The 17,230-nt window shown below is 42.0% G+C and overlaps 2 protein-coding genes and 1 pseudogene across 2 annotated transcripts; all 3 read right to left on the reverse strand.

The window, feature by feature from the left end:
* Window positions 1-746: 746 nt before the first annotated feature.
* LOC119910009 lies at window positions 747-2,316 on the reverse strand (annotated as a pseudogene).
* Window positions 2,317-4,580: 2,264 nt separating this feature from the next.
* On the reverse strand, window positions 4,581-5,761 carry LOC119910596 (b(0,+)-type amino acid transporter 1-like). Its single transcript, XM_038729310.1, has one exon. The coding sequence runs from the start codon at window positions 5,374-5,376 to the stop codon at window positions 4,645-4,647; it is 732 nt and encodes a 243-aa protein (XP_038585238.1). The 5' UTR covers window positions 5,377-5,761; the 3' UTR covers window positions 4,581-4,644.
* Window positions 5,762-5,884: 123 nt separating this feature from the next.
* utp25 (UTP25 small subunit processor component) lies at window positions 5,885-15,510 on the reverse strand. Its single transcript, XM_038729309.1, has 12 exons — window positions 15,355-15,510; window positions 14,608-14,647; window positions 14,177-14,357; window positions 13,847-14,095; window positions 13,585-13,673; window positions 13,081-13,491; window positions 9,469-9,685; window positions 9,176-9,378; window positions 8,620-8,802; window positions 8,216-8,325; window positions 7,137-7,382; window positions 5,885-6,546 (listed from the first exon to the last, which is right to left on the reverse strand). The coding sequence occupies exons 1-12, from the start codon at window positions 15,453-15,455 to the stop codon at window positions 6,291-6,293; spliced, it is 2,286 nt and encodes a 761-aa protein (XP_038585237.1). The 5' UTR covers window positions 15,456-15,510; the 3' UTR covers window positions 5,885-6,290.
* Window positions 15,511-17,230: the final 1,720 nt, after the last annotated feature.

Genomic DNA, 17,230 nt, shown 5'->3' on the forward strand with positions numbered 1-17,230 from the left:
GCCCCTCGCCCAGGACCATTTTACATTTGGGGACACTTCTATGGGCTATTGCCGCCGGCAACATAGCTCCCACCTTCACACAAACCCCTCCACCACGATTAAGGAGGTATTTCCAGATCTAATACAAAGTAAACTAATAAAGTAATAATTAAACTAATTGAACTAATAAAAGTATTATAGAATGTAACAACACTAAGTCCCCGAGGAGACAGATGGAACAGTTCTGTGGGCCTGAGACAGCAAGTCCTGCCCTACAGAGAGCTCTTAGGGGTTCTGAGAACCAGCTGATTTGTGGCCAGTTCGACCAGGAAATAAGGCAAAACACTGACTGATTAAGAGACAGTGGTAACCCGTTTTAATGCACAAATGGTTGTTATGTAAAATTAACTGCAATTCATCGCGTTTTTAAATGACTGTAGTTCTTTTTCAAGCAAGATTCTTATGACTTCATATTATGATAATTCTTGTATCTCACTGCAGTGGCACCTTCTGTCATTTAAACTGAACCACAGGTGGAAGTCTCTGCGACTGCACTGCTAATTAATTGCACATATACTATCTTTCTATCTCAGATGTGTTGATCACACACCCTTTATAATTTAAAGTAAAGCATATAGTAAATTAAGAAACTCTTGACCATGACATTTCATTGTGAAAGTGAAGTATTCCACCCAGAGGACCCCACGCCCAGATAGAAAATGTCAGTGGAGCTGACACCAGCATTTGTTCCCTCAAAGGAATTACCCTCAGTGTGTCCCTGGAAAAGCATCTCCCAATATGATCACTGCCAGTGCCAGCTTCTTGACTACCATGGAAACCACCTGGATGGCAGTGGCCTAGCGGACGTTCAGACAGTTAACTGCGGTCAACATAATGATAGCTCCTGCAACCAGTTGTGGAGCAGTGCAGCTGTTGTAAAAAGCGGGTCACGACATATTCAGCAAAACTCAGGGCAACTCCTGCTGCACTGACAGGCCTCAACACAATGATGAAGCTGAAGACAAATATGAAGGCCACCACTTCCCTGCTGTCCACAGAATGTTGATATACTCCGCTCCAGACTCTGGAATGACTGTGCCCAGTTCAGCATAGCATTGCCCCCAAGCAAGACCATAACAAGGCTACCCATCGGGCTGCCAATAGCAAACTGCACATACTGGGGGGATATGAAGGTCCCAGATTCTATCATGGTGCCAGCATTGAATGATACAGCCCCTATAATGCCCACTTACCTCATCTATTTGTCACTTTCTTGATTTGATAGTTTGATCACAACTGTCTCCTCAACAAGCATTTACAGTGGATACTTCATTATGTACATTGGTTAACAGCCCACTGCAGGTCAGGCTGGCATTACCCTTTCACACTGAAGCACAGCATTGGGGAGTAACTACTTACTATTGGTGTTCAGTAGGATGTGGACCGCTTATTAGTCTTAGTCAATGACTCCCTTTAGGGCAGTAACTACTTTCCACTGAAACACCATACTTTACTTACCTCAGGACGTTTCAACTCTTCGGTCACATTATTCAGATTGCTCCAGCCGTCATAGGACCACAGTCCCTGGTACAAAGCAATACCAATTGGATTGATGCCTACATTTGTGTTCTCAAAGGAGTCTTCAAAGTTTTCAGTGTGCCCTCTGATAAGCACCACCATGCCTCCTATTATAATGACTGCCAGGGTCAGAACCTTGGTCACCATAAAAAACACCTGGACTGACATTGAAAAGCGAACATTAAGGCAGTTCACAGTGGCTACCACTATAATTGCAGCTGCAGCCACACACTTCACCAGCAGCACTGGAGGGGTGCAGTCCAAGTAGAAAGGAGCCACGACATACTGAGCAAAACCCAGCGCGATGCCAGCAATAGAAGCAGGTCTCACAAATAACACAGAGCTGAAGATTAACATGAAGGCGACGACTGGACCTGAAGTCTTGAGGATGTAGATGTACTCCCCCCTGATTCTCTTATAACAGTGCCCAGCTCAGCATAGCAGAAAGACGCCAGTATCACCAGCACACCGCAGCATGCCCACACCACCAAGCTGGCCCCGGGGCTGCCGATGTTGTAGAGCACTGTCTGTGGGCTCATGAAGATCCCAGATCCAATCATTGTCCCTCCGATGAGGGACACTGCTCCCATCAGTCCCACTTCCCGCTTCAGGATGAGCTTCTGTGTCTTGCTGTCCATAATCCCAGCAGTTACAGCGTGTGCTGACACCTTTACTAATGTAGAAAGCGCTGTAATTACGCGGCCAGTCACTCTTGCAGCAACCTGGAGTTAATAATTATGTGGTCAGCTTATGAGTGTTTTTATAGGAGCCTGTTTAGCTTTATACCATTTCTCTTTTTTTTCTTTTAGGGTGGACAGTGGATGATGTGCTGGCCCCAGGATTGGCCATATCTTTGCTGGCTGTGCTCCTTTTTTATTTTGTTTCAGGTCAGAGGGTGGAGGGGTGGAGCTGAGAACTTTTCAGAGACTCATTTGAAACAATTGTATATTGGGTATACTACCATACTAACAGCCATAAAATATTTTAGCACTTTCAGCACAGGTATGTACAGTATACAAAAATGAGCTCTTTTCCAAAAATAGGAAAGATAATCAAAATAATGAAATATTTATGCTGAATCTGGAAACACACATCCAAGAGGAACACTGTCCAAATAAGATGGAAAGCATTCGTATTCGATGACTAAAACTGAATTTTAAAAACAAAGCACCACTCGGGTTCCAAATAAAGCAGGAAGTTTGTCTTAATTCCTCCTTTAAAGTCTATCTGCCAAAGACCATGTTGGCGTCTAATTCCCCAGTAGAACTATGAAGTGTCTTAAAGGCGCCCTCTCCAGGATTTCACACAGAAACTCACAGAGAGCCATCCTCTTCACAAGACACAATTAAAGAGAAGTGACCTCTCATTCTTGGGTAAAACTCCAACACAGCGGTGCTCAGCAGGAGCTCTGAGTATATCAACACACGCCTTGTAAGGTTCAATTTCCCGCACTTTCCCCGGCTCTTTCCCCACCAGAGAGATGACATAGCATTTCAACATGCTGACAAGCTCCCCTCCAAGACTAGATTCCATTATAGGAGCTCAGTCTACCTATTCTGCTCCGGTGTTGCTCTGTCCCCAAGATGCCAGTTCACAGAGAGCTTGGAATTGTTTTTAATCTTGCCCCTCGCCCAGGACCATTTTACATTTGGGGACACTTCTATGGGCTATTGCCGCCGGCAACATAGCTCCCACCTTCACACAAACCCCTCCACCACGATTAAGGAGGTATTTCCAGATCTAATACAAAGTAAACTAATAAAGTAATAATTAAACTAATTGAACTAATAAAAGTATTATAGAATGTAACAACACTAAGTCCCCGAGGAGACAGATGGAACAGTTCTGTGGGCCTGAGACAGCAAGTCCTGCCCTACAGAGAGCTCTTAGGGGTTCTGAGAACCAGCTGATTTGTGGCCAGTTCGACCAGGAAATAAGGCAAAACACTGACTGATTAAGAGACAGTGGTAACCCGTTTTAATGCACAAATGGTTGTTATGTAAAATTAACTGCAATTCATCGCGTTTTTAAATGACTGTAGTTCTTTTTCAAGCAAGATTCTTATGACTTCATATTATGATAATTCTTGTATCTCACTGCAGTGGCACCTTCTGTCATTTAAACTGAACCACAGGTGGAAGTCTCTGCGACTGCACTGCTAATTAATTGCACATATACTATCTTTCTATCTCAGATGTGTTGATCACACACCCTTTATAATTTAAAGTAAAGCATATAGTAAATTAAGAAACTCTTGACCATGACATTTCATTGTGAAAGTGAAGTATTCCACCCAGAGGACCCCACGCCCAGATAGAAAATGTCAGTGGAGCTGACACCAGCATTTGTTCCCTCAAAGGAATTACCCTCAGTGTGTCCCTGGAAAAGCATCTCCCAATATGATCACTGCCAGTGCCAGCTTCTTGACTACCATGGAAACCACCTGGATGGCAGTGGCCTAGCGGACGTTCAGACAGTTAACTGCGGTCAACATAATGATAGCTCCTGCAACCAGTTGTGGAGCAGTGCAGCTGTTGTAAAAAGCGGGTCACGACATATTCAGCAAAACTCAGGGCAACTCCTGCTGCACTGACAGGCCTCAACACAATGATGAAGCTGAAGACAAATATGAAGGCCACCACTTCCCTGCTGTCCACAGAATGTTGATATACTCCGCTCCAGACTCTGGAATGACTGTGCCCAGTTCAGCATAGCATTGCCCCCCAAGCAAGACCATAACAAGGCTACCCATCGGGCTGCCAATAGCAAACTGCACATACTGGGGGGATATGAAGGTCCCAGATTCTATCATGGTGCCAGCATTGAATGATACAGCCCCTATAATGCCCACTTACCTCATCTATTTGTCACTTTCTTGATTTGATAGTTTGATCACAACTGTCTCCTCAACAAGCATTTACAGTGGATACTTCATTATGTACATTGGTTAACAGCCCACTGCAGGTCAGGCTGGCATTACCCTTTCACACTGAAGCACAGCATTGGGGAGTAACTACTTACTATTGGTGTTCAGTAGGATGTGGACCGCTTATTAGTCTTAGTCAATGACTCCCTTTAGGGCAGTAACTACTTTCCACTGAAACACCATACTTTACTTACCTCAGGACGTTTCAACTCTTCGGTCACAGAATTCAGATTGTTCCAGCCGTCATAGGACCACAGTCCCTGGTACAAAGCAATACCAATTGGATTGATGCCTACATTTGTGTTCTCAAAGGAGTCTTCAAAGTTTTCAGTGTGCCCTCTGATAAGCACCACCATGCCTCCTATTATAATGACTGCCAGGGTCAGAACCTTGGTCACCATAAAAAACACCTGGACTGACATTGAAAAGCGAACATTAAGGCAGTTCACAGTGGCTACCACTATAATTGCAGCTGCAGCCACACACTTCACCAGCAGCACTGGAGGGGTGCAGTCCAAGTAGAAAGGAGCCACGACATACTGAGCAAAACTCAGCGCGATACCAGCAATAGAAGCAGGTCTCACAAATAACACAGAGCTGAAGATTAACATGAAGGCGACGACTGGACCTGAAGTCTTGAGGATGTAGATGTACTCCCCCCCTGATTCTCTTATAACAGTGCCCAGCTCAGCGTAGCAGAAAGACGCCAGTATCACCAGCACACCGCAGCATGCCCACACCACCAAGCTGGCCCCGGGGCTGCCGATGTTGTAGAGCACTGTCTGTGGGCTCATGAAGATCCCAGATCCAATCATTGTCCCTCCGATGAGGGACACTGCTCCCATCAGTCCCACTTCCCGCTTCAGGATGAGCTTCTGTGTCTTGCTGTCCATAATCCCAGCAGTTACAGCGTGTGCTGACACCTTTACTAATGTAGAAAGCGCTGTAATTACACGGCCAAAGTCACTCTTGCAGCAACCTGGAGTTAATAATTATGTGGTCAGCTTATGAGTGTTTTTATAGGAGCCTGTTTAGCTTTGTACCTTATCTTTTTTTTGTCAGAGATGCAGTACATGTGAGTAAGCTGAGCTCAGAAGTGCACGATTCTCTTACTATCTAACTAATAACTCATATTGTTCTTTGTTTGTGTTTCGCATCCACTCACACAGACATTACATGCATAACTGACCTGCTCACAGACCTACCTCATTATCAGCTGCAACAGCATGGCTGGTAATGAGGTAAAATTCCTAAAAACAAAGGCAAACACCCTTGACTCATTTGAAACAATTGTATATTGGGTATACTACTATACTGACAGCCATAAAATATTTTAGCACTTTCAGCACAGGTATGTACAGTATACAAAAATTAGCTCTTTTCCAAAAATAGGAAAGATAATCAAAATAATGAAATATTTATGCTGAATCTGGTGAAATGTCTACAACATCTTAGTAATCACTTATGTACAAACAATATTTTATGACCTCAGCATTTTGTGGCTTCATGTTTCTGGACATATCAAACAAAGCCAATAAACAGGTTTTGTTCCTGGTGCATGTGAGAGTCAAGTGGAACACTGTCCAAATAATATGGAAAGCATTCATATCCTTATTTTCAAGTGGCACACATTTCTAATGTCAAACCAGGTGCTCTGCAATGTGACCTGTCACATGAAAACCACTATCACAGACCTGCATTCAACAGCTTTCTTGTTACACTTATCCAAGGTCGTACTACTATAAGAATGTACAGTGGATATCTACTGTGGTTTCATGCATTGGTCCCTTTTTTATCTGTCCAGCCATCAGGAGGCTTTATCTTCCCCTCCTGTAACAAAGAGGTGAACAGTCTTGTTGGAGTGCAGCATCTGCCCGGCTCGCTGGGCTCCGGTGATGGCAGCTAACTTGTGGGCATCATAGCGGGAGTAGACGGCGGTGCAGGTCCAGCTGGCCGCCTCCCCCTGACCTCCCGCTGCCAGCATGTTACACACCTCGCTGTAGAAGTGGGGGAATGAGGGCAATCCATAAAATAGCAGGTTCTGGATCCCTTTGATGGTGTACCTAAATAAAGAAAGTCAGAGTCAGGGTTTCTGCAGGAAATTTAAGACTTTTAAAAAACATTTTAATAACACACAGAACGCATTATTACATGTATTACACAGTACAAAAGTATGATGGAAAACAGGTAGTGATGATATCCCCTACATTATTTTTTATAAAACATTTCAGTACTTTCCAGCTATTTATAGCAGTCATTACTAATTAATAATAATAAACTTGAGAAAAGGGGCTTTGCAAAATGAATCACATCTGTTTACTTCACATTATTTCAATTGGTTACTCTTAAAAAAGGTAATAAAGATTACTGTCTTTAAACCCTTTGGTATTGATGTTGGGAGTGATTCCAGGAATTAATATTCCCCTAATGCTCATCATATTCAGGGATTTTATTCATGGTTGTGGTTGGTGAGGTGAGGTTTGATCCACTGAGCAACCAGAGTCTTTCAGAAAGAAAACCCTACTGCTATCTGCTATCTTTGCTAGTTGACTAATCCTGTACTCCAACCGCTGGGTAAAATGACAAAATCCACCACAAATCAGAGAACCCAGCACGTGTGGGGCTACCTGAACGAGCATGTCAAAGAACTGACCTCTTGTAGAAGTGGAAGCGTTCAGTGAAGAGCAGGAACTGTTTATCCCCTTTGAGGAAGAAGTGCCTGGCTCGGGACACCTCTGACTTGCTGGAATACTCGCAGATGCTGGCAAAGTTGATCTCCTCTTTCTTCATGTAGTTGCGTAACCGGATGTAGTCGAAGTAAGACGGGATGTAGATCAGAGTGTGGGACATAACCGAGTCCCTGTATTGAGGCAGCACTTTATCTACAAAGAAGTGGAACCTACAGGCAGGATGGGGAAGAGCAAAAATATAACAGCTTTAATTTTAGCTGGGATCAACCAAGCATTAGTCAAGATCTCTTGAACTGTTGCGTACACTGTATTATGACCCATATTTTATTTAGAATTACATTTAAATAATGAAACTCACATAACCAATATGCCAATAACATAAAGGCCCTTAAAAGAAACACCTCAAAAGAAACACCTCAAAAGAAAGGAAACAACTTTGATGATAGGGACAAATGGTTTGTATAAGAGCTAAAAAGGAACCATATAACCAACTGAAATGCTGTGAGAGATTTAAATGTATAGAATGAAAACAGGATGACTGTATAAGGGTATGTGTTTTCATGAGACAGGGAAATGTAAGTAGAATGTAAGTGTGTAATCTCAAATTAAGGAGTCAAACATTATTGTTGATCAGAAAAAGTAATGTCTGATCAACAAGGGGAGGTTCGGACCGCAACGTTCATAAATCCACTTAGAAATCAGAAATAAAGAAGCTCATTGTAACTCCAGAACCTGCAAGAGAATTAGCATGTTTTTAAATTTTCTTCAGTATCAAAGTAATCCAGAGAAAGCTCTCTGTACATACATGGGTACACTGCAAACAGGAACTGCTAATAGCTAATCACCACACTTTTAATGGTGCCAATTTGCCACAGTGTAAACAAATATTGGCTGAAAAAAAGGTTCAAGTTGTAACCTACAGTGTAACTCACAGAATCAATGGCAACATGATATTTAATCCAAAGCATTTGAAAATCCCTGGTTTTATCTTATTGAAGAAGTGGAGTGTGGGCCGATGGATCCGTGATTGGCATCAACTTACCGAGCATCGTGGTCCATGAAGCTGCTAGAGGAGAACATCTGAAACACATGAGGCAGCTGAACCAACACCTGGCAGATGGAAGCTATTTTTGGCAGGTTCTTAGTGGCAATCTGGAACAAAAACCACACACATTAACTTTAAAAACCCACATCATCAAATGGTAATGAAGAAACTTTGTTTAAGATACAAATGAAAATGTGATGGCAATGAATTTGTTGTTTTCACTCTTGATCTTAAAAAGTCAGCAGGATAGCTACAGTTAACAACTTAGAGTGGCTAGTGCTCTAACCACTGAGGATTTACGCAATCTGTGAGATCATTTCTGCCTCTTAGTAATGTATTCAACTAAATTGCCGACCCTGGAGAAGGTGTTATGTAACTGTAAAGTGTATAAAGTGCAGTACCTGTCCGCGGTAGTTTGCACAGTGCTTGGTGAGGATGTTGTTGATCTGTGGGTCCTGGATGGAGCTGAACACCAGCGTCTGCCGGTAGTGCGTGGCCCAGTTGTTGAGGTTCCACATCCTCACCCTGGAGAAGTCCACTCCATGGGAGTCCAGCGGCTGCAGGTTCACGTGTTTCATGACATGCTATAGAGAGGGGGGAGGGTCAATGTGATTTTACGTAGGTCATCAACATAGAAACACTTTACCATACCAAGTTTTGATGAAGATTTTGTTGTTAGAAAGTGTGACTCTTTTAACCAGTCCAAAAATAGCATCACGATTCAGAAAAACTAACAAACCTTGTTCTGCCTTATTCTTACAGTATTCTTATGTTCTGCTAAGGTTCCAGCAGTGTGCAAGTGCTTACCCAAAAGCTAATCTTTCCATGTTGTGATTTTACAATGTCTACAGTGGCTATTAAACAGCAGATGGTGCCACATCCTTCCCAACAGTAGACACAACACCGATGAACAGATACCATCACGGGACAATGTGTTGTACAGGAGTGTGTTCTTACCAAGACGTGTTCCCAGTTCTGCATGAGGAAGACATCTGCCTGGTCGACCACCAGCAGCTCGATGGAGGAGAGGAAGTCAAAGTCTCTCTTACTTTCTCCTTCTGCTCCCAGCACTGTGCGGAGGCCCAGCGGAGACGCAATGATGATGTCTGATGAATAAAAGGGGGAGTACAGACGCATGCTGCTCCTCACAATAGAGATGCCTGGTGAGGAGAGAGGACGGCAACAAGGCATCAAGACAGAAAAACTTAGGTTATCCAAAAGTGGGTTGACTTGTGTTTGTTAAACGATACCTATCCTGAAGTGATCATCCACATTCCCCGAGAAGATGGCGCTGTAATCATCTGGTCTCTGCAGATTGGGCGGCTTGTCATCTGCCTCCTCTCCAAACTCTTCCTTGAACCTCTTCTTGTTGTTGACCACTATCTTCTTGCCTGTTGTCTCCAGCAGGCCGATGAACGTCTGGACGACTTGCAGAGCTCCGCCTCGGAACGGGACGAGAATCAGCACCTGACACATTTATAACAGTTATTACAACAAAGCTGCTGGGCAGAAAAAAATAAAGACTGTGTTTTTGAGGAGAAGCATTTAGAAAAGGGATGATACTACACAATACATAGGGACAGGATTCGGATCAAATTGAAATGTGATTCATTCTACTCACAAACAGGCAGGGAGACTTACGTACAGAAAGTTGGACTAATGAAGTAACTTTCAATAATTTTGTTACAAAGGCATTTTCACACACACAAAAAAAACCCACTGTGTAACTATATAATCAGCAACGCATCTGAGGCCTGAGACCCCTGTACAGAAAAGTGTGATCCTGCCTCAGAACTGTGGGGCAGACTGTGTGTATACGCATACATATAATTCGTACTCACAAGTCCTTCTACAGTACTCTTTGAGACTAATCAGGCACAATAAGAGAACTCAAAAATGACTAGACCAGGACAGAATATTTATAAATGAATTAGATAAATAATGGCGATGTTTAGAAATTTTAAATGGAGCTTTGTTGGATTACAAAGATATAATATGTAACTTTTCCACATTAAAATTAGGGCTTCACGATTAATCTAATTGCAATCGGGATGTCGTCATGTGTGATTAAATAACCGCTGCTCCGGTCGCTCTGTGACAGAGACAGAGAGATGTCGTCTGCAGCTATAGCGGTGAGACAGAAGAAAACTGGGAGAAGATAAAGGTTTTGGGTTTGGCTCACTGGCCATTTATTGTTAGCTGTATGGGTGCCTTTTGTTGTTCAACATGTTCAACTTTTCATTAGAGCTGGCGTGCCTGTCAGTCACTTTTTGGCCCCATCCACACTACTCCGTTTTAGTTTACAAACAGAGAATTAAAACGAATACGATCTCCATCCACAGCAGCGTTCCCGCTGCGTTTTGGAATTGACCTCCGTCTACATTAAAACGACGCAGAGATAGGACCCGTTCAGGTGCACTGGGCATGCGCGTGTCAGTGTAAACATGAAGCAGATGGTCTATTCTGTAGTAACAGAAGATTTGGCGAAAGAATAAATAAATACAGACTAAGCATCAGACCACTTTTTTTTGTTGCATGGATCAATAACGAGCTGGGACGGTTACTGAATGTAACACGAGTGTGACGGCAGAAAACTGGGAGTTGTTGCAAAGTAAACGGCGACATGCACAGTACAAGTGTAGACACGGTAGAGTTGCACGGTACAGAATATTTTAATAAAAATATGATGTCAAATATGTTGTTAATCAACGGGAATGAGGTAGGCCTGCATGGTATGAGGAAAATATTTAATGTGCGATAACACTGTTATATATTGAGATAAATAAACAAATATTGAACCGTGCATATTAACTGCCTGGTTGTTTTTAAATTAATTGTAGGATTGGAAACTGTTGTTTCCAGAGCAGCAACATTAATGTTTACAACAGCAAATAAACCGACATCACAATACTGAGTGACGTTTAGAAAGAATAAAAAACTCAGTCAGTATCCTCCTCCTCTCTGCTGTTATTCACTGCCTGCAGGTAACGTTACCTGGTCGAAAGGAGGAGCGGCTGGTTTGTCTCAGCCAGATGCTGAGTTTACATAAACATACCAAATGTTAAGACTACAGATCAGTCTATGCTTCAGACAGACAGCTTTCTATTTAGCTTGTTTGTAACATTTGGTAAATTGAGAGGCTAGCGTTAGCTGTGCTTGTATAAAACATACAGGATGACCGACTGAGGACAAAGTCGATTAAATTAACCCTTTCTACATGTTAACCCTACAGACAGGTGTATTACTAAAGTATTGTCTTTTTACTTGCAAAGGTTTTATTGCAGGTACTTTAACTTCATCTGTCTGTCTGTCTGTCTGTCTGTCTGTCTGTCTGTCTGTCTGTCTGTCTGTCTGTCTGTCTGTCTGTCTGTCTGTCTGTCTGTCTGTCTGTCTGTCTGTCTGTCTGTCTGTCTGTCTGTCTGTCTGTCTGTCTGTCTGTCTGTCTGTCTGTCTGTCTGTCTGTCTGTCTGTCTGTCTGTCTGTCTGTCTGTCTGTCTGTCTGTCTGTCTGTCTGTGCGCGCGTGTGTAGGAGCCGACAGAGAGCAGCAGAGGCTGCAGCCTGATTATAGACAGTCCCGGTCTCGTTTAAAACCGCGTTTTGTTGCCATCTCTAAAAAAAATTTGTTTTCTTATCCTTTGCGTTTCAAGTTAAATCAGATTTGATGCTGGAGACATAACGTTACGTTATAGTCTCGATAGCAGCATTGATAAGCTCTCGACAAGTATTGAGAAATTTTGGAACAGGGTCCTTTTACAACCGGGCACACTTCAGTATTTGTTTATTAAGTCATCTAAATATATAACAATGTTACTGCACATTAAATATTTTCCTCACACCATGCAGGCCTGCCTCACGCCCGTTGGGACTCCTCACCAAATAATAGTAAAGTATCAATTAAGACAGTCTCAATAAGGATATCGATATAAAAAATAACAATCCCCATCCCTAGTTATAAATATTGTTTAACTTTGCTCAAGTTGAGAAATACACATTTCTAAATGTCAGTATTTTGTGCATTTTCCTTGATAATTAAGCAAGTAGACTCATAGTACCATTTGTTTCGTTATAATCGAATCCAATATAATCGCAATATTGTCCACATTATGACTTTTTCTCCAAATTGTGCAGACCTAATTAAAAGGTCTAAAAACAACTATACCTATGGTATATATTTTGTTGAGTTGTGTACTTACATTATATCAAATGTTTCCAACAATTTTTAAACCTGAAATCATAATTGTAATTTTAAATCAGTGTAATGGTGCGTTTCATTTCATTTGTGTCATATGCCCTTTGCACATGCGTCATCTTTGTGGTTGTCTGTCAGACGCTGTCATAAATTAATCCTTTGTCCAGTTTTAAGCAACATTTTCACAATTTGGGCCGTTTTTAATTATATATTTTAGCCAGATGAAGAATTTTAGTTATCGGACGTCTGGATCTTAAGTTATCAGAGAAACAAGCTGTGCAAACGTTAGTTTCTACTCGACTCACTGCATCCTGTGTCCGAACATCCTCGAAGAAACACTGATTTTTATAACAAAACTGTTTATTCAGTGTTTTTACCGGTTTTGATCACCTGGTCTGTTTGTTTTGGAGAGGAGGAGACCTCTGTGGATAGTTCGGCTACCGGTCAAACTTCCTATGACATATTGAGAAATCAAAACCAGGAGAAGCTGACTGCAGTCAAGGCAATGGTGGTGAAGACAACAGCTCCCATGATCCCACGCTACTTCACGACATCATCAAACTACATCTTTTGTTATGGTTTTGATGTAACAGACATCTAGCCACCACCACCCAGCAGGAAGTTATTTACTATGCATTTAAGGAGCCAAACATAATGTATCCAGTACTTTACCTTTGGCCGGGTCAGTCCTTGGTCTCTGGGTTCGTCCTGCGGCTCAGCTCCAGCTTTAACCTGAGTTTTCTGCTCTCTTAGCTGTGCATTGTGAGCCAGGACCCAGGAGTTGGCCTTCAGTACGTGGTTAAGCACATGGAGGCAGTATGCACTGCGAACCTGTGGGCCCTGGTTCAAAGGACAGGTCTCTGGGTGGTACAGGTCCTTGTAGGAGCCCATAAGAGCTAGTAGCTCTAGCTGCAGTGGGCTGATCTCCTCAGCCACCCCCTTAGGGTTGGAGGTTTGGTTCAAATCTTTCCAACGGGTCTCCAAAAGTTTGTGGAAAACTGGGAGGTTTGTGTCTTTCTGTGGGCCGATGGATCCAAACTTCTCCAAAGGACTGGTGCAGAGTAATGTGCCTAGTTTTGGCCACTAAATGTGGAGAAAGGCAAAGACAGTAAAGCACATTACAATTAATTCTAACGAAAAGGGCTGGTCAGTTCTGTCAAATTGTGTAGGTAATACCGTGATCTGAGCCTTGGTTTTGCTGCCGGATGTTATCTTCTTCACATCGTCTTCATCAAGTTCTGTGTCCAAATGCTGTACAAACATGTCTGCATATACAGAAAAACAACTGTAACACATACCTCAATCAAATCAAATATCATCAGTTTTCTAACTGAGCAAGCAGTTCACTTATTTTGAAAATAAAGGGACATAAAAAGTATCTCTTTAAGGTTACTGGACAGGGAACAGGTGATATTTTTTTATATTATACTTTTCTTGCCTTTGATGTCATCATGCTCTGTAGTGCTTTCAGTTTCCTCATGTCCTCCTTCATCCACAAAGTTGGTCTCCAAACAGAACTGGGACTCGTGCTCTTTGTCTTCGAACTCTTCAACTCCTGCCTCTTTCTCCATCACCTCCTCCCCTTCTACTGCTTCAGTCAGAGCTTCGTCTGCATCCTCGGGTTCTTCCTCTCCCCCTTCATCTTCATCACCATCCTCATTTTCATCTCTGACTCCATCACTGTCTCCTACAATGAAGAGCACAACAATATTCAGTCGACTGCAATATGTTGACCTATACTGTCCTCACCATCGGGGGAAAAACTCACCTTCACCAAGAAGCTGCTCTTCTTCCTCTTCTTCATCATCAGTGCTCTCCTCTTCACTCAGTTCATTACTGTTGGGTTGGCTGAGAGTTGAAAGAAGTTTCTGATAGGCTGTTTTCTGTTGTGGTTCCTCCTCTTCGTCCAGCTCATCAGGCTCAACGTCAGAGTGTTCTGGACTTGCTGGCTGTAACAGAGGTTAAAAACAACTTTCAATTTGTATTTTTTTTTACTTTTGGCTTGGGTAAAACATTACAAAACTGTCTGGAGGATATCAGTGACTAGATGGTCCACAATTTATATTCTGAAGATTTGATCAGACGGGAGCTCTTTGTTACTGCCACTGAAAACACTTCTTTGAGCAGTGACGGTTCTACAGTCATAAATCTCATATCTATTATGACTTCTATAATATGGAATTGTACAGCTCTACTCACTAGTTCCACTACGGCAGTTCTTTCAGGTCTTTCACTGACTCTGTGGGAAAAAAGAAACACATACGTAAATGTAGCTACTTGGCGAGAGACCACAAACTTCACTGAATAACAAAGTTCTTGGTCTGGGATGCATGTTGACATGTTGGTATTAGTATGTAAAGAAAAAGAAAGCTCTGTGCTTTTAGCACATGATGATTTGGCTGAGAACTAGGAAATGCGTAGAGTTGCATTTTGGAGAAGAGTTTAGGAGAAGATAGAATGCCCATTAAAGTGTCGAGGAGGTCATGTCTAGAACAAAATGCCCTGAAAGACTCATCTGTCAGAAGTATTTCCAAAGAATAAGCTTAATGTTAATTACCTTATTTATTTGATTAATGTTGTTAGTTCACATAAATATAGGGGGTTATATTTAGTCTGTGTTTATGAGGAACAGAACATAACTTACAAATCTGGAAAATCTTATGTCTCAACCATCTCTGTGATTAAAGCAAAAATAAGTGTATTTTGAATTTTGGGGAGAATATTTCCGGTAAGTTATGTAGATACGTTTTAGTGAACGGGCTCCTTCGAACAATATTAGCTTAACGTTACCGTTTTTCCTAATAACACATAACTATTATAAGGAAACATAGGCTACCAACTGTATCTCAATAAACTGACCACTGCTGTCGGAATGTAACTTGGCTAGTTGGCTAACACAAATGTAGCTTAATTATTACTTTAAGAAAGGTTTGCTGTACTGCTTACACGTCATGAAATGGATGCTCCTCTCCAAACTCCTTCAAATGTTTCTTCTGTTTTTTGGATAAGTTTGTGAAAAGCTGCTTATTCTGCCTTCTTTTACCCATGTTGACGCTGCGCTGCACGTGTGCTTGTCCAGCTTGTTCGGTGGTTGTTGTCAATCAGCAGCAGTGCTACCTCCGCCTGCAGGCCCGGAGTGGAACTACAGGTTTGCAATTTGCTCCGGGGCGACATGAAGGACTTGACGCACATATTTAGCAGTCTGTGTAGTCCGGAGGGAAAATAGTTTTAGAACTATTCAGAGATGATATTACTAACAGGATTATTAAAACCGGTGGTGTCAGTTTTAGGTCATCAGCTTTAGAGTGAACGTTACTGTTATTTTCCAAAATTTGGAAATAGATTGATTGGCTTGATTAATAAACAAATAAAATACTGGAATGCATTTTAAATCACTTAATTAAAACGTAGAATACCTTATTAGAAGATAGCACACCTTAATATAAACACAAATACTTATTTCTCGACATCCCATTGTTTGTGTGCTTAATAATCATGTGCTTGACTGAAGCCACTTTTCCACAAATTCCTTTGTAACTTTGCTGTGCAAATATAAGATGGGAATAAATGCTTTTTACTTTCTCAACAAAGCTACATCTGCTATATGTTTGCTGTGATGCAGAAGCAGTTTGTTGGAGCCCCAGGCAGAAAACTCCCATGGGTGTGCAGCAGGGTGACAAATGTCAGTGTGACAGAAAAAGCGACATTTGTTGGAGTAAGAGTGACAATAGAAAAGTTAAATGTCTGAAAATTCTGTATGATTGAGACAATTTTATGGATTTCTTGCTTTCACTCTGAAAAGTAACCACCCATTCTAGTATAAACACCTGGACAGTTGGTGTGTTTGCTCTGAAATGCATTTCTTATAAAACAACATATAATATAATAACATATAACATATAATTTTGAATGCTAACAAATATCATCCTATCACATAATAGGCAGAGCAAGTTGGTAAATATTTGATAAACTTGTTTTGTCGTATGGACAGACAAGGTTAATGGAGGGTACAGAAAAGTGCACAAAAGGTTATCTGTAGTACTTTAAGACTATGTCTGTTAAAGACTAGCCAGAGTTCTGTAGTCTATCTGCTGTTTGAAAACTAACCTTGATCAATTATTGAACATGGTAATATCAATTTACTGTTTGCCTGTTTTAGCCGTTACCATGGCAGAAGCTCATCCATTATTAACCATTAGGGTGTAGGTTTGTGTACTCGGGGTATTTTCAGCTCATTTAACAAGTCAATGGGGATATTATTGTTTGATAACTGCATACCACTACCACTGGCTTTTCTGAATGGGATGTGAAACATGTTAGACATTCTTGTATTTCAATGGAGGGGCCAAAACTGAAACAGGAGAAAGAAAAGTCTGGGAAAACAGTTAGGTTTAGAATAGCATCTGCCAACAGCGGCCGGGTCTTGGCGGAGGTGTTCAAGGATGAAACGGCCTCGTGCTGCTCAGTGTCGGACTCAGTGGACTCTGACTGCACCAGCAGCCCAGAGGCAGAGCAGGGGAGCTCGCCTCCCACCAGTGAGGCCAACAGCCATCTGAATGGTCTGGTGGTGGAACCCGCTCAGGACGAGAACGGCTGTGAACCCGATGACCTGCTTTTGTATGCCAGTGCCAAGAGAGAGATGCTGTTCAGTAACAAACGAGTCAATATCTGCAGCAAGAACGGGACCATACGAGGAGTGATGAACAAAGTGAGCGCAGGCCAGGTGCTTTTCAACAATCTCTCCAACGTGTACTCTGTAAGTAGCTCTGGCACAGGTGGAACACAGTTTTAAAATGTTATTGCAGGTTATCCTTTTTTTCTT

Source organism: Micropterus salmoides, unplaced genomic scaffold (genome assembly GCF_014851395.1).
Source record: "Micropterus salmoides isolate LMB-PRFRI ecotype aquatic unplaced genomic scaffold, ASM1485139v1 Ms_hic_scaffold_19, whole genome shotgun sequence".
Lineage (NCBI taxonomy): Eukaryota > Metazoa > Chordata > Actinopteri > Centrarchiformes > Centrarchidae > Micropterus > Micropterus salmoides.

Excerpts from the sequence above, each read along its gene's own strand:
- LOC119910596 (XM_038729310.1), bottom strand. The coding sequence starts at position 5,376 with ATGGACAGCAAGACACAGAAGCTCATCCTGAAGCGGGAAGTGGGACTG.
- utp25 (XM_038729309.1), bottom strand. The coding sequence starts at position 15,455 with ATGGGTAAAAGAAGGCAGAATAAGCAGCTTTTCACAAACTTATCCAAA. Across the intron at positions 14,648-15,354 it reads GAGCATCCATTTCATGACGT|AGTCAGTGAAAGACCTGAAA; the intron begins GTAAGCAGTACA and ends TTTTTCCCACAG. Across the intron at positions 7,383-8,215 it reads TTCATGGACCACGATGCTCG|GTTCCACTTCTTTGTAGATA; the intron begins GTAAGTTGATGC and ends TCCTGCCTGTAG.